Source organism: Cucurbita maxima, unplaced genomic scaffold, assembly GCF_002738345.1.
Source record: "Cucurbita maxima cultivar Rimu unplaced genomic scaffold, Cmax_1.0 Cma_Scf00023, whole genome shotgun sequence".
NCBI lineage: Eukaryota > Viridiplantae > Streptophyta > Magnoliopsida > Cucurbitales > Cucurbitaceae > Cucurbita > Cucurbita maxima.
The window spans coordinates 2,852,578-2,879,898 of record NW_019272039.1 but is presented as its reverse complement, the minus strand read 5'-3'; the positions used below and the strand labels follow the sequence as shown (position 1 = coordinate 2,879,898).

At 37.0% G+C, this 27,321-nt stretch overlaps 4 protein-coding genes across 5 annotated transcripts; 2 read left to right on the top strand and 2 right to left on the bottom strand.

Moving 5' to 3' along the window:
* Positions 1 to 246: 246 nt before the first annotated feature.
* Positions 247 to 26,706, bottom strand: LOC111496753 (LOB domain-containing protein 37-like). Its single transcript, XM_023147242.1, has 4 exons — positions 26,700 to 26,706; positions 15,118 to 15,122; positions 1,220 to 1,484; positions 247 to 1,129 (listed from the first exon to the last, which is right to left on the bottom strand). The coding sequence occupies exons 3-4, from the start codon at positions 1,401 to 1,403 to the stop codon at positions 609 to 611; spliced, it is 705 nt and encodes a 234-aa protein (XP_023003010.1). The 5' UTR covers positions 1,404 to 1,484; positions 15,118 to 15,122; positions 26,700 to 26,706; the 3' UTR covers positions 247 to 608.
* LOC111496752 (casein kinase II subunit alpha-4, chloroplastic) lies at positions 5,995 to 8,625 on the top strand. The gene is made up of 8 exons (XM_023147241.1): positions 5,995 to 6,195; positions 6,365 to 6,522; positions 6,652 to 6,742; positions 7,247 to 7,312; positions 7,624 to 7,706; positions 7,819 to 7,882; positions 7,973 to 8,041; positions 8,289 to 8,625. The coding sequence occupies exons 1-8, from the start codon at positions 5,995 to 5,997 to the stop codon at positions 8,346 to 8,348; spliced, it is 792 nt and encodes a 263-aa protein (XP_023003009.1). The 3' UTR covers positions 8,349 to 8,625.
* LOC111496749 (probable N-acetyltransferase HLS1) lies at positions 13,955 to 15,703 on the top strand. The gene is made up of 3 exons (XM_023147237.1): positions 13,955 to 14,330; positions 14,433 to 14,617; positions 14,718 to 15,703. The coding sequence occupies exons 1-3, from the start codon at positions 14,160 to 14,162 to the stop codon at positions 15,580 to 15,582; spliced, it is 1,221 nt and encodes a 406-aa protein (XP_023003005.1). The 5' UTR covers positions 13,955 to 14,159; the 3' UTR covers positions 15,583 to 15,703.
* On the bottom strand, positions 19,338 to 21,995 carry LOC111496750 (BTB/POZ and TAZ domain-containing protein 4-like). Of its 2 annotated transcripts, XM_023147238.1 has the most exons (7): positions 21,828 to 21,965; positions 21,287 to 21,335; positions 20,895 to 21,183; positions 20,553 to 20,683; positions 20,134 to 20,440; positions 19,724 to 20,037; positions 19,338 to 19,608 (listed from the first exon to the last, which is right to left on the bottom strand). In XM_023147238.1, the coding sequence occupies exons 3-7, from the start codon at positions 21,156 to 21,158 to the stop codon at positions 19,473 to 19,475; spliced, it is 1,152 nt and encodes a 383-aa protein (XP_023003006.1). In that variant the 5' UTR covers positions 21,159 to 21,183; positions 21,287 to 21,335; positions 21,828 to 21,965; the 3' UTR covers positions 19,338 to 19,472. The 2 variants fall into 2 exon arrangements, with proteins under 2 accessions (XP_023003006.1, XP_023003007.1); XM_023147239.1 differs by lacking the exon at positions 21,287 to 21,335 and having other exon boundaries at positions 21,828 to 21,995.
* Positions 26,707 to 27,321: the final 615 nt, after the last annotated feature.

Below are 27,321 nucleotides of genomic sequence, written 5' to 3'. Positions count from 1 at the left end.
CCCCACGCGCCTCTCTAACTTATCCATCACATCACATCACATCACACGTCACCTATATATATATATTTTTTTTTCCTAACTTCAAACTTTATTATAAAATTATAATAAGAAGTCCGGGGCGTCGTTTCATCAGATGGGTGCGGTACGACATGTCGATAAGTTGGGGCGCCGGCCGCAAGTATTGACCCGCGTACCGGAATCTTCGAAGTTGTCGACTAAAGTATATATCATGATTTGGATGAAGGATAAGAGAAACGAAGTTGGGATTTATAATTATTATTATTATAAGTAAATTACAAAATGGAAACACAAGGCAAGAAAAAGGGACCACCGACAGACGCTCATTTCTCACTCCTCTGGCGGCCGAGGAGTGAAATCCTGTGCCGGTGGGTTGATGCTGGATGTTACAATTTTAAAACAAAAACGACATAAACAAAACAAAACTCGCCGGAATCTTCAATTTTCCGACACAATCCAGGACACTTCACTTCCGGGTTTCTTTTTTCAACCCGGAAAAGAATTTCAAAATTCGCCTAAACCATAGCAGCTGTGAACGTCTGATTCACAGAATCATATAACCCATGCGTGCGTTCGGAATAATCTGGTTTTTAGACGAATAAATTGAGAATCTTCCGTTCCGGTACCAGTTCTTCTGGATGGTAGTGGTGATGATGATGATCAACCAAGCCGCCGCTTTCGAAGCACGTAGTGGTTTCGGATTCCTCGGAATTCATCGACGGAGTAGCGGCTCGCCGGGTAGATTTCGCCGGAAAATTCGGCGTTAAACGGAGATCTAAGTCGTTCAGTTGGTTTTTTGTGGATTCCTCAGATCGTTTACGTTTTGGGGAGAGTCTGGATCGGGAGTTGGAGAATCGAGAATTTGGATAAGAATCTCGAAGCTTCCACATGTCGGTACAGGCGACTTCAGCCTCGGACGTTTCATCGGAAGCCGGATTAGGAGATCCAGCGGCGAGAAACTCATTCATCGGCCGCAACGTACCGCCTCGTAAAACAGTCTCCACCGCTGCCTGACAGATATGCCAGTTTCCAGTCCAGAGAAGACCAACGGCGCCGTTGACCGGATTGACCGTACGTCCACAGGCTTCAAACAGCAAAGACTGAAACAAAGCTGAAAAGAAAAGGCAACAACACCATAAGTAAAATCGAAAACAAAATGGGGGACAAAAAAAAACAGAGCAAGAATGAAGAAGAAGCATACAAGGTCGTTGAGATTCAGGAACGGCGGAGATGAAAGACATAAGACCGGCACGGCCGAAGAACTTGGCGACAAAGACAGTAGCGTGGCCTTGGGCTTCAGAGGTGTCAATCCACTGCAAGCAAGGGCGGAGAATACAGGACTCGCTGCAGCCCTTTCGGAGAACGCGGCAACCGTTGCAGCTCATGTTTGGGAGGAAGATGGTGCAATGGAGACGGTGGTTCGCATGGAAATGAGGGGAGAAGAGGCTATGGGTGAGGGAGCAATCGGAGGAAGACGGAGAGAGGGGGGAATATATAAGAGGGGGAAGCAGACGAATTGATTTAACTGTGGTTAAGTTAAGGTTAATTAGGTTTAGGTTAGTGTTAGCAGAAACTGAGAGCCGAGGAGCGCGTGGACATAGGGAGGATGAGATTCCAAAGAGTTGGGTGCTAGCGGCTCCGTGTCTCCGCGGATGGTGGCTCCTCCACCGTTGGATTCCCGAAGCTATTTTTGTATTTGTTTATTGTTATTGTGGACGAAGAGCTTGGCCAACGCCGACTTCTTTTCCCGACAAATTAGGTCAATACCAAATGGACCAGGCAGCTTTCTTAAACTAATATATTTTAGAGCATCTTTCTCCCAATAAGAATGCTTATAAAATAAAATATATAATTTAAAGAAATCTTCAATATTTTTTTAATTTATTAAATAAAAATCGAGTGGGTAACACTGCCATAAACACGAAAATCACGCACAAAGTTCATACCATCTCAACTCTACAATATTAACGCATAAGAAGGAAAAAGAGTCGTTTGCGTATGAATATTGGTTACTATCGCATAAATTCTATATCACTGCTGTATCGATTTTCCACCTAACATTCTGATAAGTTCTTGGATGAGTGTTTTTAGACATTTCGAGCCCTACTAAAAATTGCTCGTTAATGATAAGCACAAAATTTGCTAGCGGGGCAATGGAAGAAAAACAAACTCTCTTTTTTTGGTTTGACTTAAGTTGTATAATGTGAGGGAAGAAGGGATGAAAGTGTTTGAAAGAAGATTCCAAGTAATAAAGACTTGGCTTTTATGGTGGGTGACAACTGGTCCTATAGAGACGCGAATTTGATAGTTTATGGATATTTATTCGATAAATATTTTGTTTAGGATTGGGCCCTGGACCTTAATCTTAAAATTTGAGGTTCTTGAATAAGTTTAGACATGCACTATGGAATTAAAGTCCGTTTATATGAAAATGAAAACTAGCCAAGTTTGATGTCAATTAGACACAGGACAGAGCTCCAAGTTTACATTCCGTATGAGTTGTGTTCGGTTGACAGAGACAAATTTTGCCCAAGGTCCCACGAAGCTACAAAGTTGGATGAAAATGGACACGGGGCTTGAACTCCCCTTAAAACTTGTCATGAACGTGTCAAAATCAAATTGTTGCACGGTTAAAAATATACGACCATGACACTCGGCCCCTGGCTTGTCATCTTCTCTCTTGTGTGTGATATTGTGGGGTGGGGCGACGGAATGAAGGAGTGCCTCACACCAATGGGGCAGACTTCAATGCACGTAAATCCAATCTTCGAGATAGGTCCAATTGAACCAAGATTCTTAGAATGGCTGGTTTCTGAAGGCATCATCGTGGATGAGTGTGTGAGGCACCATTTTCTAAATGCGAGTGTAGCTTACATGCGCGCTGTACTCAATAAGATGGCTATCTTCACAAATTTGGGTACTCATAGGAACAGGTCAAATAACTTTCTTCTTATCATATGTATCGACAGTTCCAGAAACTCACAAACACCTGAGATGCACACAGAAGCTGAAAACTAATTGCAGAGCAACACGATTATTAAATATAAGATGGGTGAAACCCAAGCTAATCGACAGCCGTCGGGCTTTCCATGCGAAGGAAGGATCTCTGGGATTGTTGATCCACCTAATGCTGTGGCTACCATGGATTCCCCACACCCACCTTCGACCCAGGGACCTTCCTTTCTCCCACTGCTTCAACTCCTTCGGGCCGCAGTACTAATATCCAATTTGATCGGCATTGTTGAGCCCCTCCGACTTTGGGCTGACAGATCCCCGGCCCAAACCGGGTTTCTTATAAAAAATAAAATAATAATAATAATAATAATAAAGATTTTTTTTTTTTTTTCCAATTGTCCCATAAATATATTAAAAAAGTGTTTCAATGGTAAAAAATCAGCCCACCTATACTTTTTGGGATTAATATTGGATCTACATGTTTGATGATAATCGAATAAATCATCTAAATTCAAGAAATAAAAAGATATAGAATATGGTCAAGTCGTTTTCAATATGACATTGGTAAGAATTGGTTGTTATTGATAATATAGAGGTTAATAAGAAACAGACATGTTTGTTGGACCAATAGTTGGTTTGGTTTTAAATGCACACCATAACGTTTTCTATCTCAACATAGATGCATGTTAGATAAGTTATTGGTTTTCAAAAAGTTTACGACCAACTTTCTATGAATTTCAGTTATATTGGGTAATTTAGTTTTGGCAAAAGGTTTGTAGTTTGAGCCGTCACATTGATGTGATTTCTATTTATAAGATGTTTGTTTTAAGAACTTTTATGATTTGAAGGAAATTTGAAAAAAGAAAACAAACAAATTTAAAAAGAAAAAGAAAAAGAAAAAGAAAAAGAAGAGAGGGTGGATTTTGGTTTCAATCAAGGAGTTGATTGCCATAAGGGCGCTCAATTTCAAAGTTTCTTCCGTGTTCCAATTACCCCACCCCTCTCTCTCTTCTCTTTTCTTCTCACCTCCTCTCTTATCCGCCCTCTCTCTCCGCCAATCCGTGTCTTCAATCCTCCTCCTCCTCCTCCTCTTCCGTCGGATTTCTTCGTCGGCGACCTCCTTATCTTGTTTCCTACACCACCCTCCGCCGCACAGGTTCAAGCCGCTTCTGCGTTCTTTGTCCCCACTAGGAACCCTGGCGCAGAAGATCGGGAAATCGATTCGTCGCCCTGGCGCTTCTTCGAAAGCTAGGGTTTATGCCGATGTTAACGTGATCCGACCTAAGGAGTATTGGGACTATGAGTCCCTCACCGTACAGTGGGGGTAATTGTTTTTCTCCTTCATCACTTTTGTTTGTTAGGGATAGCTTTTTCCGATTTAGTTTGATTGGTAGAAAGAGCTGGGGCGGAACTGGACCTCGCTAGGTTTGTATTGGAACGGCCTTTTTAAGTTCATGTCCTAATATACAGCTTCTTGCTTTCTTTATTGGTAGCAAACTCTACGGCGCCCTGGCTTACTTCTTCTCCAGTCGTTTAATTTTACGAGCTTATGCGAATATGTTTCCTTCAATTTCCTTTAGCCTTCGGAGGTTTCCAAGCGTGGGATGGGTCATGAATTCCATTTCCAAAAAGAAGTTTTTCATTTGAATGAAACTAACGTTCTTGCCTCATTTGGATAATGGTGTTCGTTTTACAGGGACCAGGATAATTACGAGGTTGTGAGGAAGGTGGGGAGAGGAAAATATAGTGAGGTGTTTGAGGGTGTTCACTGCACTGACAATGAGAAATGTGTCATTAAGATTCTTAAACCAGTGAAGAAGAAAAAGGTAAGTTTTTTTTTTTGTCAAGGATACTGCACGGACGGTTTAACATTGTTGTGTAGTGGTACTTGTACATCTGTAATATAGGCATCTCATTGCATTGAGCATGGGAAATAATAGCTTGGCAGACATCGTGTGTGTTCTTCTTCTATTATGAACCATGGCTAATCTGAGAATTTGATTTTTTAAGTTCTCAGTAAACTAATGGCACTGATTGCTTGCTTGCTTTCCTTATTGTGATTCTTCCTTTCTCTTTGCCCTACAATTGTCGCCCAATAGTCCGCATATTTGCATGTTTGCCTTGTTTGTTGTCTAGGAAGCTTGATCACTATTTTGTGTAGAGTTTCCTGTTCTACATGCGAATTTGGACTGTCCGTTTTTTCTTTTCAAATTTATCATACATGTTGGGAACCACGTGAGGTTCAAGGAAATGACTTCAAAGTTAGACATCCATACGTATGCATCTAGGAGCTAAAGAATAAATGAAAAGGTACAAAAACCTGTAAAAAATAAGTAGGGAACAAGAGGAAACAAATAATTGTGTTAAAGTAAAATTCAATAGTGGAATTAGAGGATGTGGAAATAAAAGGATTTTGTTCAAGGGACTGACTATTATTATTATTCCCATCATCACAACATTTTTTACTTATGATGGTAAGTGTTCTGTCGTTTTGTCTGTCTTTGCTCATGCTTCTAAGGCTTTTGATGCCTTCCTAAAATTACTTTACTTAAATGTCATTTATTTATGACTTCTGACAACTGCTCTAGTCTTGTTTTAGTCTCTAGATTTAATTGTGCATTCAAGAAAAGGGTTTTCAATTGATAACAATCACTTCATGTGGGATTCAGTTAATTAGACATAGTTTAGGATGAGTTTTATATTACGAAGTGGTATCAGTGTTCATCGTTTCTGTCTTTGGGGATTTAGGAAAATTAAAGGATTTGCTTCTTTTCTTCTGGAATATTCTTGAAGGTCTAATAGTCAGATTACCAGACCCTCATCTATTGCTCACACATGCATATTAGTAATCTTATTATTATTCTTTTCTTTTTGTTAACGAACAATTTTTCAAGTTGAAACTTATCTCTAGTTTTAACATGCTTTCAAGCTCTTCAGAACTTGCAAAGACCTGCTTACTTCCTTTCTATTCGTTTGAACCTATTGTATTTTCAAGATGTCATATTTTGTTTGTTTTACTCAATGCAGATTAAGAGGGAGATAAAAATACTGCAGAATCTTTGTGGGGGTATAAATATCGTGAAATTGCTTGATATTGTTCGAGACCAGCAATCAAAGACCCCAAGTCTTATATTTGAGCATGTTAACAATCTTGATTTTAAAGTTCTTTATCCAACACTCATGGACTTCGATATTCGCTACTACATATATGAACTTCTAAAGGCAAGCATATAGTTTCTGATCGTTTTTATTGCCATAATAAGTGGGCAGTTTTCTTGTATGCCAACTGCTTGTTGGTGTTGCAGTTGCTTTGTTAACCCCCAACCCCATAGTTTTTATTTGACTTTGCTGACTCTAGGTGCGTTCATGTTGTTGGATACTGTATGTGCAGGCATTGGATTATTGCCACTCGCAAGGAATTATGCATCGAGACGTCAAACCTCATAATGTGATGATTGATCATGAGAAACGTAAACTTCGTCTTATAGATTGGGGTCTTGCTGAGTTTTACCATCCTGGGAAAGAGTATAATGTTCGTGTTGCTTCAAGGTTGTTTGTCTGTGAAACTGTTTTATATTCAAATTAATATATTAAGATTTATTATATGCATTTCTAAGTTTGTTGTAAATGACTTTGGATCAATATGTTCCCTTCATAATTTTGTTAGAGTACTTGCAGATATTTCAAAGGTCCAGAACTTCTTGTTGATTTACAAGATTATGACTACTCTTTGGACTTGTGGAGTCTTGGTTGCATGTTTGCCGGAATGGTGAGTAATTTGTTAATATTTTCAATTTCTGATATTACAATTTTCTGGTTTAATAATTGCTAAAAGTTTTATTAGAGGTTCTAACATCTTACAATTATTTACTTGAGTTACATGTAGGGATTATATTTTTTCATCGTAAGCATGTGGAAAACAAAGGGACTCGTGTGTTACTGAGGTCTTCATACATAGTTGATGGTAGTATAGGTTAATATGGAAGTGGCATGCGTTGCATTTTGTAGTGGTTTCTGAGTTATATTGTTGTTTCCTTTGAATTTGGGCTTCTTTTCATGATATCTGTGATTATTAGAATTTTTTATTTTCTACCCCCACCAAAAAGAACGTGAACTCTCTAGTTGGGATGTAGTGGATATTATTTTACTTTCCTATTCATCCTTAGATGGAAGCTGACTTGATTGTTCCATATTCCACTTGTTTAGCTCTCTAAAGAAATATTCCACTCGTATAGAATTGCTTGATACTTCTAATTGTAATTTGTGCTGTCAGATTTTCCGAAAGGAGCCATTCTTCTATGGACATGATAATTATGACCAGTTGGTTAAAATAGCCAAGGTATGGAATATTCTTAAATTCAAGTTTCATATTTAGTTCTATTCATACAGTTAATATAATTTTTGTGACAAGGTTTTGATCCTATCCATTTGGATTTTCCAAGTTACTTATCTCACCTTCATATTTTATTGGATTTTTTCCGGGTTATTTAATCTTTTAATTGAATGAAAGGCTTTATAGTTTAGTTTATTAGTGCACGCTGTATGCATGCTGTTCATTTGGATATAGTTTTGAATGGATAGAATGAGTAAACGTACTCTCCTTGAGAGGTAAAGGTGAAACTTGATGTTTATGGTCTTCTGCTGTAACAGGTGTTGGGGACAGATGATTTGAACGCATACTTGAATAAATATCGAATAGAATTAGACCCTCATCTTTCGGCTCTTGTTGGGAGGTTTGTTCTCAAGCGCTTGACTCCTTGCATTTTTATTTTGTGCTGGTAATTGGCAACTTCACTTTGATTTCTTTTGTGATAGCTTACTTTATTTTTAATAAATTTGATGAAGGCATAGTCGAAAACCTTGGACCAAGTTCATTAATGTTGACAATCAGCATTTGGCGGTCCCTGAGGTAAGACGTCAGAAAAATTCTCATTTTATGACATAGTATTTTGTTTGTTTAGGGTCAATTTTTCTGATCATATTTATTATACATTTGAAGGCTGTTGACTTCGTTGATAAATTGTTACGCTATGACCATCAAGAAAGGCTAACTGCTAAAGAGGCAATGGTAAAATTTCACTGCACTAAAGCATTTTATTCTTCTCTTTTAGTAAGATTCATGATATGTCTCGCATCCTTGAAGTTGTGGAAAACACTGTAAAAGGACCTTGTAGAAGGTGATCATATGACCACACTCTCTGTGAGCGTCGAATGAAGTGAAACAGGAAGAGGGCCATGATACATACTGAGATGTAATAGTTTTATATGTTTTGGATTTTATGATGAGTTGATGTTGTTTGTTGATATAAATGCAGGCCCATCCATACTTTTTCCCCATTAGGAATGCAGAAAGCAGCAGATCTCGGAACCAGTGAAATCCATTCCAGGTGGGAAACTGACAGCAGCGTGCCTCTCTCTAATCTTTCTCGTCTCTGTATTCTTGCAAATCCTCTGTTGTGACGTTTAAGAAAACTTTCATTTGGTGTAACGAGGAAATGTGCCCCCCCCCCCCCCCCCCCCCCCCTCTTTTGTGCTGTAAACCCAAGTCCTTTCCCGTTATTTTTTTTTCCGCCAAATATTTGGCTAATTCTGAAGTGATTTATTTTCTTTTTTGTGTGTCGGTTAATTTTGGAAGCATTATTTTCTTATGCATTTGAATGCCTCATCATTATCTGTGAATGCGAGACAAGTGCACTTTCAATGCATATGCATATGGGTCAGTCTCATTTGGTGATATTTGAGTTCAACTTAATCTCTTTCCTTCCTCCTGACCAATGGATAAATTATTATCTCAACTGTTCTATCAAAGAGTCGCTATACCTTGAGACAAACCATCTGCTTATCATTCACTTGGACTTGGGGGTTTAGGCCTAGTATTTTTCAATTTGAAGCCTCAATTTGTCTTTTTGGATTCTCATGAAATGGGCTGGGCTTCAACACCAAAGATTACGTCCATGGTGACATTCATTGTTGATATGCCAAAATTGAGGCTATATATTCGAGGTGGTGGTTGATGGTTAATTGTTGGCGTGGGTGACATGGAGTATGTGTGTGTGTTTGTGGAAGAAGTAAAGGGTTTTGAGGAAACCCATTTTGGTTTGAAGTCCTCCCCTCCCCAACGCTGCCCTTATGTGGTTTGAGAAATCATTTTCGTGAGGCCCACCACGCCCAGACCACTGCGCGTACTTGAGTCCTCACATCCTTCTCTTGGAAGGGTTGGAGGGGTTGGAAGGCCCCGTCCCCAACTAAATATATATCTTCTTTCTGTTATCAGAGTGTGGTAACTACACGTGGTGTTTGCGAGTACAATATAATTTTGCAGACAAAGCTAAGACATGGGAATCCCAAACTCAGCTTGCTTTTGAAACATATGCCATTTAATCCGATATTTTACACCTCCCTTTTTCCTTTCATTCGGGACCATCTATATATATATATGTATATATATATATATTTATATATTCTTTTCTGGGTTTGGAGGTTTCCTACGACAAAATCATTGTAATCCCAACACACCTTGCTTTTTGTTTACTGAACATGACACTCCAAGCTTGAGACGCTTACTCAGTGTGGTTCATCGAATTGTCATTTTCATCTTCTTCCATCATTCTTTCTTCTTCTCTCTGGTACACTTATTCATATTGTACACTTTGAACATGAGCTTTCATCTCTTTTCTTTCGACTTTTTTAAAAAATTATTGTATTAATAGGATGTATTTTTTTTTGCAAAACTTTGGTATTAAGTTTGTTATAATCTTCTCCATTTCTAAGCCATCCATCCAATAAACAAAATAATTAAGCTCTCTCGAGGGTTTGAAGTGATGAATGTGAGAGATAGAGAGAGAGAGAGAGAGAGGAGGATAAGGTGAAGAAGAAGATGGTGGATAAAATGGCGGCTAGTGAGTGAGTTTTTTGTAATTATGCAAAAGTGATGGGAGAGTCCCATATGGACCCTCTTCTCTTTTATTTATTTATTTATTTATTTATTTTTCCCCATTTCTGTTGTTTTTGTCGTCACTCTTTTAATTACCTTCCCTATGTTCATTCAACCGCTCATTCCATGATAATATCTATTTGGCTCCATTCATATCAATCCCCTTTCCCAAATTACCATTCTAACCTTCCATATTCCTTCATTTTTACATACCTCAATTGGTTAAAACCACAAAAACGTTCACACATCTTTACAATTTGTCTCTCACCCTTTCATACAAAGAAAACAATATCATCACTAACCCAATATTCATATGAACCTGAATAAATTGTTTAACCTCTAGTGACTTTTACATAGTGTCTTGTAATGACTTTTCGAGGTCGAGAGTGATGGGTGAGTGACAGTTGAAAGTGAGTAAACGACGGTGGGTTTGTTTTGACTCGGAAATTGGAAGGTTTGTAGTAAAGTGGTGGCATGCAGAGGATAAGATAAGGAAGAAGGAAATTAATGAAGAGAGAGAGAGAAGGGTTTTGAAAATTGGCATGCAGTTCACCTGTCATGAAAGGCTGAGCCATGAAAGGTCATATCAGAAGCAGAAGAAGAAGAAGAAGAAGAAGAAGAAGAAGATATGGGTATGAAAGTTGAAAGAGAAAGGGAGACAAAAAGCTGAATATTTGGGATTTGGGTGAGGGATGGGCGCATCAAAGTGTCGGCCTCTTACCATACATTTCATTTCTTAATACCAATAAATTCATTTCTTAACAACAAACCTCAGAAATGACACCTCCTTAACCACCGCACCATATGCGTCATATGCTCTATCGCTCATCTTTTTTTACCATTTTTACACATTCCCCAATCACAATGCTATGTCCCCCCCCTCCCTTCTAATATCTAAATTTAAGCTCTCCATGTTCTTAAATAATCAAACTAATTGAGTAATTAATCCCATATCATATAATTGTCATGTTTTTATATATATATATTCCTCGAGCCACACCACAAGCATTGCTTATGTTTTGATTACATTTGACTAATCAAATCAATTGACATTTTCCAACATTACAGTCAACATGTTCCCTTGCTTTAGTATATTTTAATTCAACTCATCCACGTTGTTGTAGACATTATTGCCTCATTATTGTTTAAAAATAACCCTAAACCTTTACTCCTCGTCAAATCCAACAACCAAACATCGCTTAATATTATTAAGATTTTGATGTTTGGATGCGGCCCTACATCCCCCACAATACTTTTGAAATTAGTGTTGCAACCCATTTGCCGTTTGAACAATGTCATAAGTTGAAGTTCCACATCGATTAGAGAAGTGAGCGAAACATTTCGTATACAGACACATTTTAAAATTGTAAAACTGATGATGATACGAAACGAGCTAAAACGGACAATATTTGCTAGTGGTGGACTTGGGCTGTTACGCATAATCTAATATCAAACTCACGTTCACTTAGTTTAGAAAGAAAAAATAGAACATTATTTTTGAATGTTGTGGTCAGTGTCTCGTCATTCATTTTCAATCATATTGTGACACCCGAGTAAAGGAGGAGTACACAAATGAAACGAGACCATATTTAAACGAAATCAAGAATTAAAAGTCACTACCTATACTAATAATATGCATTTTCTTTTCGGTATCTCAATCATAGAAACTCCATAGTCAAGCATGCAATTCTAAGTAGGATGCATGTAAGTGAAGACAAAGTATACGGAAAGAACTCGTGTTAGCATGTGAACTTATTCATCACTCTTAGAAGGAAAGATTAAATAGTATGAGCATGTCATAGAAGAATGTCGGAGCCATCAAGAACTAATGAGATGAACGACGGAGGAGGATGAAAAGGGAGTGGTGGGGTAGGTTTAAGAAGGGGGGGAAGGGAAACAAGATCCGTAGCATAGATTTTTGCCGAGGAAATTGTGTTTTCCTTTTGTCCCTTAACTGTTTCGCATTGTTTATGTTTGGATGCAACATCTTAAGTTAACATCAAAACTGTCCAACATCCATCTTCTTCTTCATTATTACTTTATAAATCATATGGTTGGGAGAATTTTTCAATCCTTTTTTATTTATTTTTTTGGGACCTACTGTTTCTATATTTATCAATAATCCCCTCTATGGCCCCACTCTCTAATTCCAACCATATATTATTATTATTATTATTATTATTATTCTCATATCCCTTTTTAAAAAATTTAAAAACATATATTATGATCCCTCATTAGATTCTTAATTTCATTAATCATAATTAACACAATCTAATTATCATCGTATTGAATATTGTGTTTGTCACTCTGATTATCGTTAGGAATAGATTAAACTAAATTAAAATATAGTTTTGGATACAGTGTATATTGTTGCTTGACTTGGCTGGGTCGTTGGATCTATAAATTTGACCTCAAATTTAATTATTATATTTTAAAAAAATGAGATCATGATAAATTAATGGCAGACAATGAGACATAATGTAACAGTTGGAGAAGAAGAACAGCTCCATACATTTTATTTTCTACCTAAACCCTAAACCCTACGTATAACTTAGTTTATGATAATATATATTATTAAATTTTACGATCAAATATATGGATCGTGTATTCACTTAGATTATTTTTCTAAAATATCAAACCTGGAAAATGATATATTTGTGAAAGAAACAAAATAGAAAAGAGAATGTAATTTAGAAGTGTACTTAGAAGGTACCATATTTCTATATATAATATGGTACATTCAACATCAATGAATATCTGTTTGTAGGCCCTACTTCCTTTTTTGTTACATCCTCTAATATTTCCTTATATTATACATACATACCTACATTCTTTGTATTCGTTCCCATTGCTTTCTGGGTTATTATTATTATTATTATTATTATTATTGTTTAATTAGATTATGCGATGAATTTTGGTGTAAATCATTTGAGTGGGAGCTTAATGGGCTATAATTAATTACACGTACGAGGGTGTAGCTGGAAATTTCGAGGTACCCACGAAGAAGGTTCCAACCTAAATATAATAATTATTTATTTTTTAAATTCTCATAGTGAGCTTCTTGGTAATTTACTTGTTGTTTCACAATAGAACCAAAATGGGTTCATGTTTTGAAAGCATGTACCGCCATAACTGGTCAACACACATCCACTATCATATCATTTTAACCAAAGTTTTATAGAAATTATGAACATTAAATTTCAATGAATTTGTTACAATAGTATTATTATTAAAATGGAGGGAAATTTTGGAGGAGTTGGGGGTCATTCACTCTGCATGGCCCACCAAACCGGTTCAAAATGGAGTTTACTGAATTAATTAATCCCATTTCGTTGTTTGGAGGTAATTAAGGAAATGGCAGGGCAGAGGTGTTACATGCCCTGCCAATTCATCACCCCACCATGCTCCTCTCCTACAGCATTTTCAAAAATAAATAAATTGTGTGCAGAGCAGAGGCAAAGGGCAGCTCACATAATGTGTAGGGCTGCTGCGGTGGCAGTTTTTGAAAGGGAAATGTATGGTAGGTGTCCTTAAAATGAAATGTAGGCATCTTTTTTGGTGGCAAAATCGGAGCCGTTGATGATGATGGGGAGAAGGGTCACGATGATTGCGATATTTGGTTCAGAAATTTTGTAGCGTCGTCATGCTCATCACACGAACCAACACCATATCCATTGCATTCCAAATTTACTTACCTAATTCGTTTTAACTGCTTCGGTAATTTATTTAATAATAAATAGAACAGGAGAATTAAATAATTATTAAATAATTATTAAATAGAAAGGGGTGATCTTCAGGTATTTAAACAAACACTCCTCTCGTCCTCTAGCAATCATAAACATTTTCGTCTTCGTCTTCCTCTTCCTCTTCTTTTATTTTATTATTATTATTTTATATTTTATATTTTATATCTATAAAAAAAAAAAAAATCATATTTGTGTACAAACTGAGAACGTCAAACCCTGTTTCTTTAAATATATATTTGTAAAACGCAAATGAATTTGGTTTTCATTTCACAAAAATTTCAAACTGGGGTTATAAAACCCCCTCTGTTGCGGTTTTGTTTGGTATTAATATTATTATTTGGATAACGAATGAGGTTGGGGGCCTTGAAAAGGCTGCCACTGCCAAAAAACAGTGAGGGGAGGAGCCTTCCCGCTATATAAACCCTCCTCTGTTTCGTCTCCTAATCCACCTGCATGTGTTCTTCTTCTTTCTGCTTCGCCTGCGTTTGAATCCATCAGAAGAAGAAATGGTAAAAAAGATAGTAATTAGAGAGTTCGATGCGAGTAAGGATTGTGTGGGAGTGGAAGACGTGGAGAGAAGGTGCGAAATCGGGCCAAGCGGCAAACTGTGTCTTTTCACTGATCTCTTGGGTGACCCAATTTGCAGGGTCCGCAACTCCCCTGCTTTCCTCATGCTGGTATTTTTCTCTTCTTTCAATTTCCCCCCCTTTTCTTCTTTTCTCTCTCTTATAACAAACAAACTTCAATTAATGCAATCATCATTATGGCCGTTCCAACAGGTGGCGGCCACGGGCGACCACGACGACATACTTGGAATGATTAGAGGCTGCATCAAAACCGTTACATGTGGCAAAAAACTCTCCCGCACTCCCAAAACCGCCCCCGCCGATCACCCTACAAAATACGTACCTGTTTACACTAAACTCGCCTACATCTTAGGCCTCCGCGTCTCTCCCGGTCACCGGTACGTGGTGGTGGTGGTGGTGGTGGTGGTGTGTGTGTGTGTGTGTATATATATATGTATATATAGATACATGTATTGATAACGGATTGCGGTTTTTCAGGAGAATGGGAATTGGGTTGAAACTGGTGAAGAAAATGGAGGAGTGGTTCAGAGAGAATGGTGCGGAGTATTCGTACATAGCAACGGAAAAAGACAACGTGGCGTCAGTTAATCTGTTCACCGAAANATGCGGCTACTCCAAGTTCCGTACACCGGCCATCCTTGTCAACCCCGTTTTCGCCCACCCACTCCCCTTGTCCCATCGCGTCACCATCCTCCCACTTTCACGCTCAGACGCTGAGATTCTCTATCGCTCCCGTTTCTCCACCACTGAGTTTTTTCCTCGCGACATTGACTCTATTCTCAACAACCGCCTCACTCTCGGTACCTTCCTCGCCATCCCACGTGGCGTATATACCTTCGACACGTGGCCTGGCTCGGACCGGTTTTTACTTAACCCGCCCCACTCCTGGGCGGTTCTTAGCGTCTGGAATTGCAATGACGTGTTCAGGCTACAAGTACGTGGAGTGTCGCTGGTGAAGCGGACTCTTGCGAGGACGACACGCGTGTTGGACAGGGCGTTTCCTTGGCTGAGACTCCCGTCGGTGCCGGAGCTGTTCAAGCCGTTTGGGCTCCACTTTCTGTACGGGCTGGGCGGAGAAGGGCCCGAGGCTGGGAGGATGGTGAAAGCGCTTTGTGGGTACGCTCATAACCTGGCGAAGGAGAGAGGGTGTGGGGTTGTGGCGACGGAAGTGTCAGCCAGAGAGCGTGTCAGAGCCGCGATTCCGCACTGGAAAATGCTGTCGTGCGAGGAGGATCTTTGGTGCATCAGACGCTTGACGGAGGATTTCAGCGACGGCTCTGTGGGTGATTGGACCAAATCACCACCTGGGTTGTCCATTTTCGTCGACCCCAGAGAGTTCTAGAAGGATTAGAAGGAGAAGACTGGGAAAATGAAAGGAAAGGAAAGGAAAAAGATCATACAAATGGGTTTTTATCGTAAAAGATAATATATCCCTAACCTTTTTATATATTTTTTTTTTGTTTGACTTTGTTTTTGCCGTCTATCTCCCTTTAAATGTTAAATTTTGTTGTAAATGAAGGCCACTTTTATGACCCATTTCCTTTTGAAGTTGATACCAAATGCATAGCCAGCAATAGCCCGATAGAGCGCAGCCTTGAGCTTGATGTGGCCCCTCTCTCTCATTGATTAATTAAAAGTAGAATTATGTCGAGGAAAGCATGAAAATGGATATGATTCATAAAGTAAGATTTGGTTAAGATAACAAAATTGATGGATATTGGGAGTGAGTAAAGGGCTCAGGCACACCCACCTTTTCTCCCAACGCCACTATATGCTTGAAAATGATATTTCCTAACATCAAATCCATACAACATTTTGGATAAGGTTTTTTATATCCCACCCTTCAACACATTTCCCCATTTTTCATATAATTATTAATACATCAAATATCAAAACCCAACACTCAACGTTTCAAAAAAAAAAAAACATAAACATAAACATAAAGTAGGGAAAATGTAGTGTTGTATAATATTAATTTGACTTGACTAACATTAATATTGTAGTTTTACTCAAATTCAAACTTGGTTGCCAAATATAAGATATGGTATTAATATTATAAACAAAACTATAAATTATCTCTACCACTAAGATATTGTCTACTTTGACGAATTGAGTATAAGCTCTCATGATTTTGCTTTGAGCTCTCTCAAAAAGCTCCAACTAATGGAAATAGTATTATTTGTTTATAAATCCATAATCATTCCCTAAATTACCATATGTGGGAATCTAACAATAATCACATGTCTTTTGAATCTCTCGAAACTCTACAAAAGAAAATTTATTAAACTTTTTTAAATTTTTACGCTACAAGTATTTCATACGCATGCATTATAAAATAAAATATGATGCCCAAAAGTCTTAACGATAATGGATAAATAATGGGTAAATGTAGAGAATATATTAATGATAAGCTGCATAGAGACAAAGTCAATATAATGTCTTACTCAGTTTAATAGAGTTCAATAGAGTTAATAATAAAATATGCAATTTTTATACATATGAAATTAATTTATGACATGCTTTAATCAAGCAAAAAGGTTTTGATTATTTATTTGCAAATTGCAATTAACTATTTAATGAAATACAGGCATTAAGTTGGTGATTGATGATTAAAGTATAAGCAAGTTGAGTTGGTTCGTTGTATGTTGCTTTGAGTATATAGTTTTTTACTTTTAATTAGTCGACATGGAACTTCGCTTCCAACCATTCTCAACAAAATATATCTTGCTCGATAGATTCAATCGTGAAAGGGTCGGGAGAAGCTCAAAATCGATTCAGCAAAACGAATAAATTTGGAAAGGGGTACGTTAGGATCACGAGCAACTTCAGCAAGATAGGCATCAACCAGGCTTGCAAGCATGAAGTTAGAAGCATCAGAAACAAATTTGGGACTTGTAATCTCATGGTATTCACTGATAGACGCTTTGTACGATGTGAACATGGTACATTGTTGTTCCTCCGACAGGAGGTGGGAGTAACAGGTCGGCCACTGTGGCCTCATCAACCTGCTGAACAACTGACGGTTGCAGGGCACACGCACGCCCAAGTTGTTTCAATTGAGAGGTGGAACATCAAAATGGGGTATGCCACAAACAATGAAGCAAGTAGAAGAAAGGGGAAACAGAGGGCATGACGTGCGTGCAAAGAACAGAGAAAAATCACTCTAAAATCCATGTTGGATAATGTAGAATCCATGGCCCATTTCCAATGTTGGGCCTCCAACCGCCAAAAACTGGGCTAACAATCACAATCGGTTACATTTACATCAAGCATCAAAGAATCTGAAGCTTTGAAATTAGTACCAACTTTTTATATTCATCTCACGGTCCATCTACGATCTAAACTATTCTTTATTTATTTTATTTTTATGTTCAACGATTTAATAAAATATTTATTTATAACTGTGAATAAAATAAACCCGCACGTTCTTCCATAAGCTCTTCAATCAGTTCGGAGGAGATTGCACAAAATTACCAAATCCATTTTTTGTTATTTTCTATAATTAATAACCCACAAAATGCATTATTTTAATTATGTACATGTTTTTTTATTTATTTATAAATTGTGTATAATTATTGTTTTACCATGAGTTCATACGTCAATCATTATTGCAGTTATTATCTTTTTTAAGATACTTATGTGTGTTTCAAATGTGAAATTTGTAAATTCAAAATTTTTTAAAATGTTAAATAAATTAGTTTACTTTTTTATTTTATATCTAATTAATCATTAATATATTTAAAAGTTTTAAAAAATTTGGCACTCTATTGAATGTTTATTGGAATTTAACTTTTACTATGTCGTCTGTTTTTGACAAATTCAAAACTTTAAAAAATAATTAAATTATTATTATTATTATTATTTTGTAAATTCGAGATTATTTAGGAAAAATAGACCTAAACTTTAAAATTTATATTAATAAATTTATAAATTATTCTTTATAGTTATTTTTTTTTTACACTGGGGGGCCTCACGAAACCCATAATAAGAATCAAAAGGGTTTTTGTAATCTGACTTTGCAGTTCTGATTTCTGAATCATCGCGAAGAGGAAACGAAGAGAAACCGCAGTTATTCGCCATGAAAGCTTCAAACTTCATCTTCTTTCTCAGCCTGAAATTGTTTCTTCTTTTCATTGATCCTCGCGTCAATGGCGATAGTCGAAGAAGAAGTCTGCACCAGCCATTGGATCCCGCAACATTCGTGTCACCACCGCCACCGGGGGGGTCTGCAAATTCCGACCAGCCTACGCCTGCTCCTTCGAATGTCTCTATGCCTAATCTACCGTCATCTACTCAACAGTCTTTTAAACCAATCAAAACTATGGGCATTGTATGCTCCGTTGCGATTGTGACTCTGGGAATGCTCTCGGCGCTTGCCTTCTTTCTGTATCGGCAGAGGATTAGGTACCGGTGCAAGTCTCGGATGCTCGTCGACAAGGAACGTTCCTTGAGTTTTCGGCCCGATTCTGGGATTCCACAATCGAGTTTCTTGAATTTCGGAACCATGGAACAGAGGTCGTGCTCGAGCGTCGAGCCGAAGGGTGTAAATGGACTAGATGAATCTCCGGCGCAGCACAGGGTAGATTCTGTGAAGAAATGGGATTCTCATCTTCTTAGCCCTGAGTTGCATCCACTGCCTCCTCTCCCCCACCAGCAGATCGGAAACCCATCATTTGAGACGACATTGTCCGACGACGAGAGCCGAGAAACAGTGTTTCACACGCCGGAGTGGACGGCGGCAGTTTCCTACGGCGGAGGCATTTTTCCTAGAAGCAAAAAGGAAACTCGCTACGGCTCGCCCATTGTTCAAGCCCAAGGAACTTCTCCACTACCTTATCTACAGGAATCGTTGATAAAACAGGACTACCGACGGCCGGCGTCGCCGCCGCCACCTTCACCTCCACCACCCCCTCCTCTAACGACACAATAATGATCTCCTCGAGATCCAAAAAAATTTCTACCTCCCAAGAGATCCAAGTTGGACATTGTTTAAGAAAACCGAGGTTGTCTGTTTCATTGTTATTTTAGTTGGAAGAGATCACTTTGCTAGTCATTTAATTCTTCAACTTTTTGAGGCAAACAGATGATACCAAGATATGTACCAAGTAAATTTTGATCTCATTTCTTGATCTGTGATGTACAAGGAATACAATTGGGCAGTCAAAAGAAGAAGAAAAATTTACAGAATGAATGAATTTGGTTATTCAAGAAGAATACAGGGTTTTTTCCCCCTCATATAGATATGGTTTCTGTCGTCAAAAAGAATGGTGTTCTTGCTACTCCCTTCGTCCTCAGAATCTTCTTTACTAACAATCTCCATTTCATTTCATTTTTCCTGCCCAGTTTTCTAATCCTGTCCTTGAAATTCCTGAAATCACGGGACATTCTCATTGTTTGAATTCAACACTTCTTTTACAAAGATTAACAACAGCTAAAAGTCAAGGAAGACGGAAAAAGAGGAGACAGATTTGGATAAAAATTACCTGCACAACGGGACTCTACAGAGACTAGAATCTGCACAAAGATGAGAGTGCAACTCCAAGAGTTGCCACATTCTTTTGCATTGGGTACAACCACCAGGGGCTCTTAGTTTGCAGCCTGCAAAGTGGCGGATAAGCAACTCCAGCCCCTTGCAGGCTGCGTATTTACATGGCGGCTGGTTCACCTTGAAGTCTTTGTCGTGTGGGCCAATTGTGCGACAACCATCTCTACATATATGAACAAGAGCCTCCATTGCCTCAAATAGCTCCAAATAGATCTGCTTTTCATTCCTTTTCTTCTCTCTTTTCTTTCGCTTCTGAAAGTAAAATTTGAATGATTGGTTTAGAGAAAGATCTCTTTTTGGAGTTAGACATGGTTTATAATATCAAGAGAGACAGAGGTGTGGACTTACATTGTCTTCCTCAATTAAAGATTCAAGCAGTTCCTTTTCAAGAACAGGGTGGCTTTGCCGCATTGATTGCCAAGCTTCGGTGGAAGAAACGGTTTTGAAGTTCTTTAGGATCACACGGTGGCAAAGTAGGCTGAGATGGGGAGCATCACACAGTAATGCAAGTTGGAAAACATCTACAACATTTTCAAGTGTCAACAAACCACGACCCAGTTGCCTCTCACACTCTCTCTTCAACTGGGGAACTACATATACATGTGACAGCACCAGCAGAGGCATTACAAATTCCTCCATATCTTCCTTCTCGTATCTGAAATCAAATGTGTCCATAAATCAGAAAACACAACCAAATCAACATTCCCTCAAACTTTTTTGATCTACATAAACGATCAAATCATGAAACAGTGCAAGAAAAGCATTACCTGCATGAGTAAAGATATCTAACAAATACTTTAACGGCATCAGGTGGAACTCCATGGATTGAGATCGACAGCTTCCTACCAGACGTTTTTGATTGCTTTAACATGCCTTTCATCACAGGAGAAGCCATGCCCTGCAGGAAAATTACAGAAGAGAACCGAATCACTTGTTGAACTAGGATAGTATGGCAATAACCTTCATGCTTTTCAGTCAGCAGATTCAAAATTTCCAAACATTTCATCTTAATATAAATGGATACCATGTTTAACCTAGCACATCTCTAAGAATAAAAATGGCAGGTCACTTCTTGTAGGTTATGAAATGTTGGGATTAAAACAACTTACGAGGACATAGGCATGTGTATATACAATGCCACCATGATCTGTATGAATAGTAACATCTGCTCCATAGGCTTCGTCAAAGAGGCTGTCCCAGCGGTCTCTTAGTGCAGTGGAAACGCAGCTGTATCCTCTTTGCAAGGATTCACTTGAAACCAAGCCCTTCTGTAGATGACTACTGATTGCAGATTTAGGCAACGGAGGTGGCGTTGGGATGGTGTTTGCCTTGGCTGAGATTAAATCCTTGCAAATATTTTCTGTATTCTCCATCAATTTACTTTCAAAAACCCTAAACCTGTGAATTTGGAAAGTTAAAGAGAATAATCAATGCATTTTCTAATATCGGTAAATGGATATCAATTAAATATTGCACAGTTCAGGATAATGAGAATTGTTACCCGTTAAGTAATCTAGCAAGACAGACACTGAAATAACGCACTTGGATATCTGAATTTCAACAAATTAATCAAACAGTCACGGTTTTGACAAGATGATAGATTATCTCCCGGTTCTTTCAATCCAATCTTCTCAACGATGAATAACATTTCAGAAAATTGATGGCAGCTCAAAACAATTAAAAACATGAAGAAGGACAAAAAAAAAAGGGTGTTCCCGATCCGATTGAGGAAAACGAAAAGCGATTTCGCTACCGGGATTTGGTTATCTAAACTGGAATGACAACGAAATCGAAGCTTAAGTGTGTGTGTGTGTGTGTGTGTGTGTAACATTCAAATTCAGGACGATTGAAGCAAGGGGAAAATACAAAAAATCAAGCATCCGTACGGAAAATGAACAACCCTATATCAATCTTTCTCCTCTTCAGACAATCCAATAAATCTTCATTTGGCACAAAAACAAATTAAATAATCGAAAACAGAAACGTAAAACAGTTTCACCTACAAACCGCGATTAATGAAGAAAAGCAGAGAGATTACTAACCTTGCGAAATAGCACCCCTGTATACGCTTGCAGAAACCAACCAAAAATGGCGTCCGCCGGTAACCGTCTTCTAAAAACTCCACAACGTTGCGAGAGAGAAAGAGAGAGGTGATTTGAGAGAGATAATCAGGTTTAAATGTGAATCTGGAAATGTTGGACGCGGTTGGCAGAGAATAGGAATTTACTAAAAATTAGAAAGGGCGTCGAAGATGATTCGTCTGTTAATACGTGGACACTCTGGCATGACAATGATATGGATCTTACGTGGAAGTATGCGTGTTTCCGATTACCTCTGACAAATTTCCACGTAGGATTGGAAATTTTCCCCTACCCACGAACGTACTTAGGTCCTACCACTTTTACAAATAATTCAATGGTGATATAATTTCCCGCTGCTTATTTCTAACGCCACGATGGTTTTTTTGTGTCAATAAATGTATTTCTTAATTTGACTGTTGACTTTTGTCATGTCCGTTGCATGAACCCTTCGCATTTTCAACTTCCAGTAACTATGAGAGAGAGTAAAAAATTTATCATCCCCATTTCTCGAGGTTAAAAATTTGATGGTAAAGTTGACTTATGAGATTGTTACGAATAACCAACTCTTTTAGAATTGTATGATATTGTCCACTTTAAACGTAAATACTGGAGAATGTTATGACTCTCCACAAATAGTATGATATTATCCTATTTTGAATATCAATTCTCATGACTTTACTTTGGTTTGTCTAAAATGTCTTATACCAATGAAGATAGTATTTTTTGCTTAAAAATTTATGATCGAATCCATGATCGATGAGCAAAGTGGGCTTACCTAAACAGTAATGGGCTATTAGAAGACTAGTTATATGGGCTATTGAGAAAATTTGGGCCCAAATTGTTAGAATCAAAAGGCCCAATGGATGCACTAACCTTTTTGTGGATTCTCTCTCTCTCTCTTAAATTTTGAACTTTTGGGAAAGGTAATACATCGAATCTCGAATATGATTTGAGTGCCCCTTTCTTTTGGAGGACTATTCAAGAAATTTTTGATAAAGATGAAACTTTATGGGTTACAAATGTGGTGTAATTTGGGAGAAAAAAAAACCCCTAAAGTTTAATTGCATTTATGTGACAAAATTTGGGTATTAAAAATTAGAAAACCCTTGGAAATAATTTGTAAGATTTTATGATTGAAATAAAAGAGAAGGAAACAAAAATAATTGGCTTGCTCTTGAAGCTATAGCCCACATGCCCACATCAAGCACTCAATTGTATAATGGGTCTCCACGGCAGCAACACAACGCTACCCCCACAAACAAGATGGCTTTTTTAAAAAACCCTTTTCATTCAACACAAAAACTGAATCATTATCATTCACACATTAACTTCACTCATGTGTAGTACTACTAAATTCTCCCAAACTTCTAAACCAAACCCATAAACTAACGCACCCATATCTTTCGCTAACTATTGGAAATAGACCCACCAGACATATCTAAACGAATTCAAATTTACGAGTTAAAAAGGTCTTTTCTGCATTCCGTAGTAATTGATATATAATTTGATTTAAATAAATCCATTATAAACGTAATTCAATCTAAATATAAAAATACGAATTTGAAAGAGAGAGATTTTCAAGGCATAATAATTGTTCTCTCAATATGCACCTACATGCCTCCTCAACTTTAATGACATTACCAGAATACATTTTATAGTTTAATAATTGATAGGTCCATAATCAAGTCTATTGTTGACCAAAATTATAAAAAAAGAATTCTTTTAAAATTTTAGATTTTTGAAGCTTAAATGAAAATTAGACCACATCTATTTAAACATAATTACTCTCACCTACCTTACCTTGATGAGCTAACAAATTTGTGTAATTAAAAGAAACAATAATAAAATGTAATTAAATGCATAAGATTCTCTTCGTTTGACTTTATGAATAAAATTAAAGATATACGGTCCATATCTATTATTAAGTGGATCTATTCGTAAAGGCGTATAAGCAATGTTCATTGATTCTTACATACAAATACTCGTTACTATTTGTCAATGAATTAAAAGCTTCGAAATGATATTAAAAATAGTATATATTATAAATTATAGTATAAGGTAGTGAAATGATTAAAATATATATATATGTAAGATGGAGTGGGTGACATTGTGACACATTGTGGAATAGAAGAAGAGGAGCGGCTTGGTGTTTGTTTGGTTAAATTAATTGGAGGTGGCGTTTGTTTTGGTGAAGGTGGTCCAAATCCTCTCACACGTGAACCCGCTCCTCGCCTCACTCATTCTATATCATTTTACGGTCACGTGCCTCGTGGCACCCCCCAATCAATTCCCTTTTTTTCTTTTCTTTTTCTTTTTTAAAAAATAAAATACATGATTTGCATTATGTGTAATAGACCCCTAAAATTAGGGTTGTTTTATTCATCAACGTGGTGGTGCTGCCCTTGTTGTGTTGGCGTTGGGTTAACACAATCATGCTGCCCTCTCTCCCTCTCTAAAGTGACCGCTCCCATTAAATTACGCCTTTACTCTCCCTTCTTCATTTCAGTCGCTAATCAATTAATTAATTTATTTTTATTTACTATTTTCTCATAACATATGCCTTGGATTCCATTCCTCTCCGCTCTTAGAGATGCTTTTCTCTTGCCAATGTTGGATGATGAAAGTCCCACATCGGTTAATTTAGGGTTTATATAATGTAAGAATACACTCTCGATTGGTATGAGGCCTTTTGGGAAGCCCAAAGCAAAGCCATGAGAGCTTATGCTCAAAGTGGACAATATCATACCATTGTGGGGAGTCGTGTTCGTCTAACAGCCAACACTGATTTGAATATTTTCGAATAAATTTTATTGTGAAGCGCATTACTTTATTTGAATTTGAATTTTAGTTGTTTCAATAAAAAAAAAAAGTTTGCCGATGAAATGTATGCCATGAAGAAAAATATGGAAAAGATTAATCATATCTTAAATAAATAACATTACACCAAAAAAAATTGATGCCTACTAGACATTGTTGGATGAGGCCAACAAGTCGGTGTCGGTCAAAGCCAACTAGGAAATTTTAGATGCAAGACATTTCCAACTAGAAGAACTATGTTATGGAGCAGTAAAAAATTAGACTAATCCTACATGAAGATGAAACCGACTCTAGGCTAAGAATCCTCTTGCAAAGACCCAAAAAAACAAAGACTTATTTGAAATCCTCCCCAAACAAATAGAGGGCGAACAAATACTCGAGTTCAAAAATCAAAAGGAGAGGTCAATCCTTGATAGGAACCGATCGAAAATACAATATATGGTCAAACTTACAAACGATCAAAGATAAACGAAAGAAAAAAGAATGCATCATACCCTAGGCCCAAATTGACCAACAACCTTTGGTCGAGGCCAACCACACATTCTTTACCAAAAAAAAACACAAGCATTCTACTACATTCACACAATCCTCACCTCAATCTCATTTACAAGAGGGACAATGTGATTCACATATTAACGACGAGGAACACATTTTTGCTATTCTACTAATACTTGTACTTGCTCTGTTATTTTGTCGAAGCCTGGCTGAGGAAGAATTACGGGGCGTAAAACAAAAAAATATGCTGATTCGGGGTGGGTATACTATATTTAATTTATAACGGAACTTCCGCCCTTAACCCATTAACGAAAAAAGAAAAAATAAAAAGATAAAGTCATTCCATTTCAACAAAAGACCCACACCCAAGTTCCATAGCTTTGGATCCGCTATCACGATCGTGATTTTCCTACTCCCAGAGGGAAAAGTCCTTCCCTTTTTTGGCCGGTTGTGGGCGAGGAGGGATTCGAACCCGTGACACGAGTATGGATTCTCACTACAAACAACTTTAATATACCGTTTAATATGGGATTTATAAAATTATTAAAGGTAAAATAAGTAAGAAAAAGAAAAGAAAAGAAAAGAAAAAAAGATTGTGTGTGGGATAGAAAACTGGATGGAATGAACATCATGATCTCATGATTTATCCATTTGCTCATCCTTTAGCATCAAGGTAGGGATGGCAATGAAGAAGATGGGCTCATGGATGCCTCTCTTTCCCCAACCCTACACTATAACTTTATCACTCTCTCATTCTTTTTCTTTATTTCACAATTTTAGCAACAAATTCATCAATTTCCTCGAGATGCCCTTCGCGTTTTTTATTTATTTTATTTATTATTTTTCAACATAAGATTCCAATCAATTTACTTTTCTTTCCATTTCAACATTAAAAAATAAAAAATTAACACAAACAAAATAACCTTAACTATCAAACAAACAAACATTTCCGGTCCTCTCAATTATATAATCAAAATTAAAATATATACCTAAAAAAAAACCACAAATTAAAGAAACTTCCCATCTTCAAATTCAATAATTCCAAACTAAAAATTCTCATTACCAATTCCAACAACGTAAGAACTTAAAAAAATTAATATTAAATCATCAATTTCGTTTCCATAATTTTAAATTTTTATAAAATTTAATAGCTGGAAAAAAAAAAGACCCCAAGGACATCCAACAAACACTTTGATTGGAAGCCCAGATTTTGGATCTTGTGTCCGTTGCTTCTTCTCAATTATTATTATAATTATTTCTTATTTTCAAAAATTTCAATATCTACAATTAAAAATTATAAATGCGTGAATCCACTTTAGATATGCCCGAATATTAAAAAAAAATAATAACAATAATAAATACAAATTCAAAAAGGTAACGTTGGGAGTTTATTAAATCCCCCATGTTCTATTTTGAAGTTTTCCTCTCTAAATTATTAAAATTTTATTACAAACTATGGTTTTTGTTTCCATCCCAACGGGTATGTTTTATTTTTTGAAAAAAAAAAAAAAAAGAAACGACCGTACTCTGCGTTATTGGACTAAACACAAACTTTCAAAAAGGAAAAGAATAAATATGAATTCAATAAAGATATCGGACCACATTATAAATAATATAACTCGACTAGTTAAAACATATATTTACTTCGAATAAAATAGTAATAAAAATAGTCGAAGAATTAAGTGCGGAACTAGCGATGGGCCCGCTAGTGCATGAGACATTGACCAAAACGACAATCCATCATAGACAAATGGGTGAGCCCCACAGACCAACAATCAAACTTGGGTAGTAATAAAAATTTATACTCCCACTCCCCACAGCTGTCCCAATTTATATTTACCTAATTCCTCCAACCTGTATATATATATATATATATATATACATTTTCTCCCATTATTTATTTTCAATTTACTATTTACTCCTTCTTCAATTATTATTTTTTTATTGTTGTTTTTACAGATCACCCCTACTATTTTTGTGCATACACATTTTTATTCTATCATGCCTTTACATTACTACTTAATTAAACCTTAATATTAATTAATAATCTCTGCAGGTTTTTTTAGTCTTTTAACCTTATGATTAATTATCACTCACATTTTTACCATCGAAATTTCGACTTCAATTCTAAGTCAACAAACTT

Bases quoted from the DNA above. Each gene is read 5' to 3' on its own strand.
- LOC111496753 (XM_023147242.1), bottom strand. From the start codon at position 1,403: ATGAGCTGCAACGGTTGCCGCGTTCTCCGAAAGGGCTGCAGCGAGTCC. The intron at 1,130-1,219 runs GTATGCTTCTTC...TTTTCTTTTCAG, and splicing joins TCCTGAATCTCAACGACCTT to CTTTGTTTCAGTCTTTGCTG.
- LOC111496752 (XM_023147241.1), top strand. From the start codon at position 5,995: ATGCAGATTAAGAGGGAGATAAAAATACTGCAGAATCTTTGTGGGGGT. The intron at 6,743-7,246 runs GTGAGTAATTTG...TTGTGCTGTCAG, and splicing joins GTTGCATGTTTGCCGGAATG to ATTTTCCGAAAGGAGCCATT. The intron at 7,707-7,818 runs GTTTGTTCTCAA...AATTTGATGAAG, and splicing joins CTTTCGGCTCTTGTTGGGAG to GCATAGTCGAAAACCTTGGA.
- LOC111496750 (XM_023147239.1), bottom strand. From the start codon at position 21,158: ATGGAGAATACAGAAAATATTTGCAAGGATTTAATCTCAGCCAAGGCA. The intron at 20,684-20,894 runs GTAAGTTGTTTT...ATTTTCCTGCAG, and splicing joins ATACACATGCCTATGTCCTC to GGCATGGCTTCTCCTGTGAT. The intron at 20,441-20,552 runs GTAATGCTTTTC...ATTTGATTTCAG, and splicing joins AGATATCTTTACTCATGCAG to ATACGAGAAGGAAGATATGG.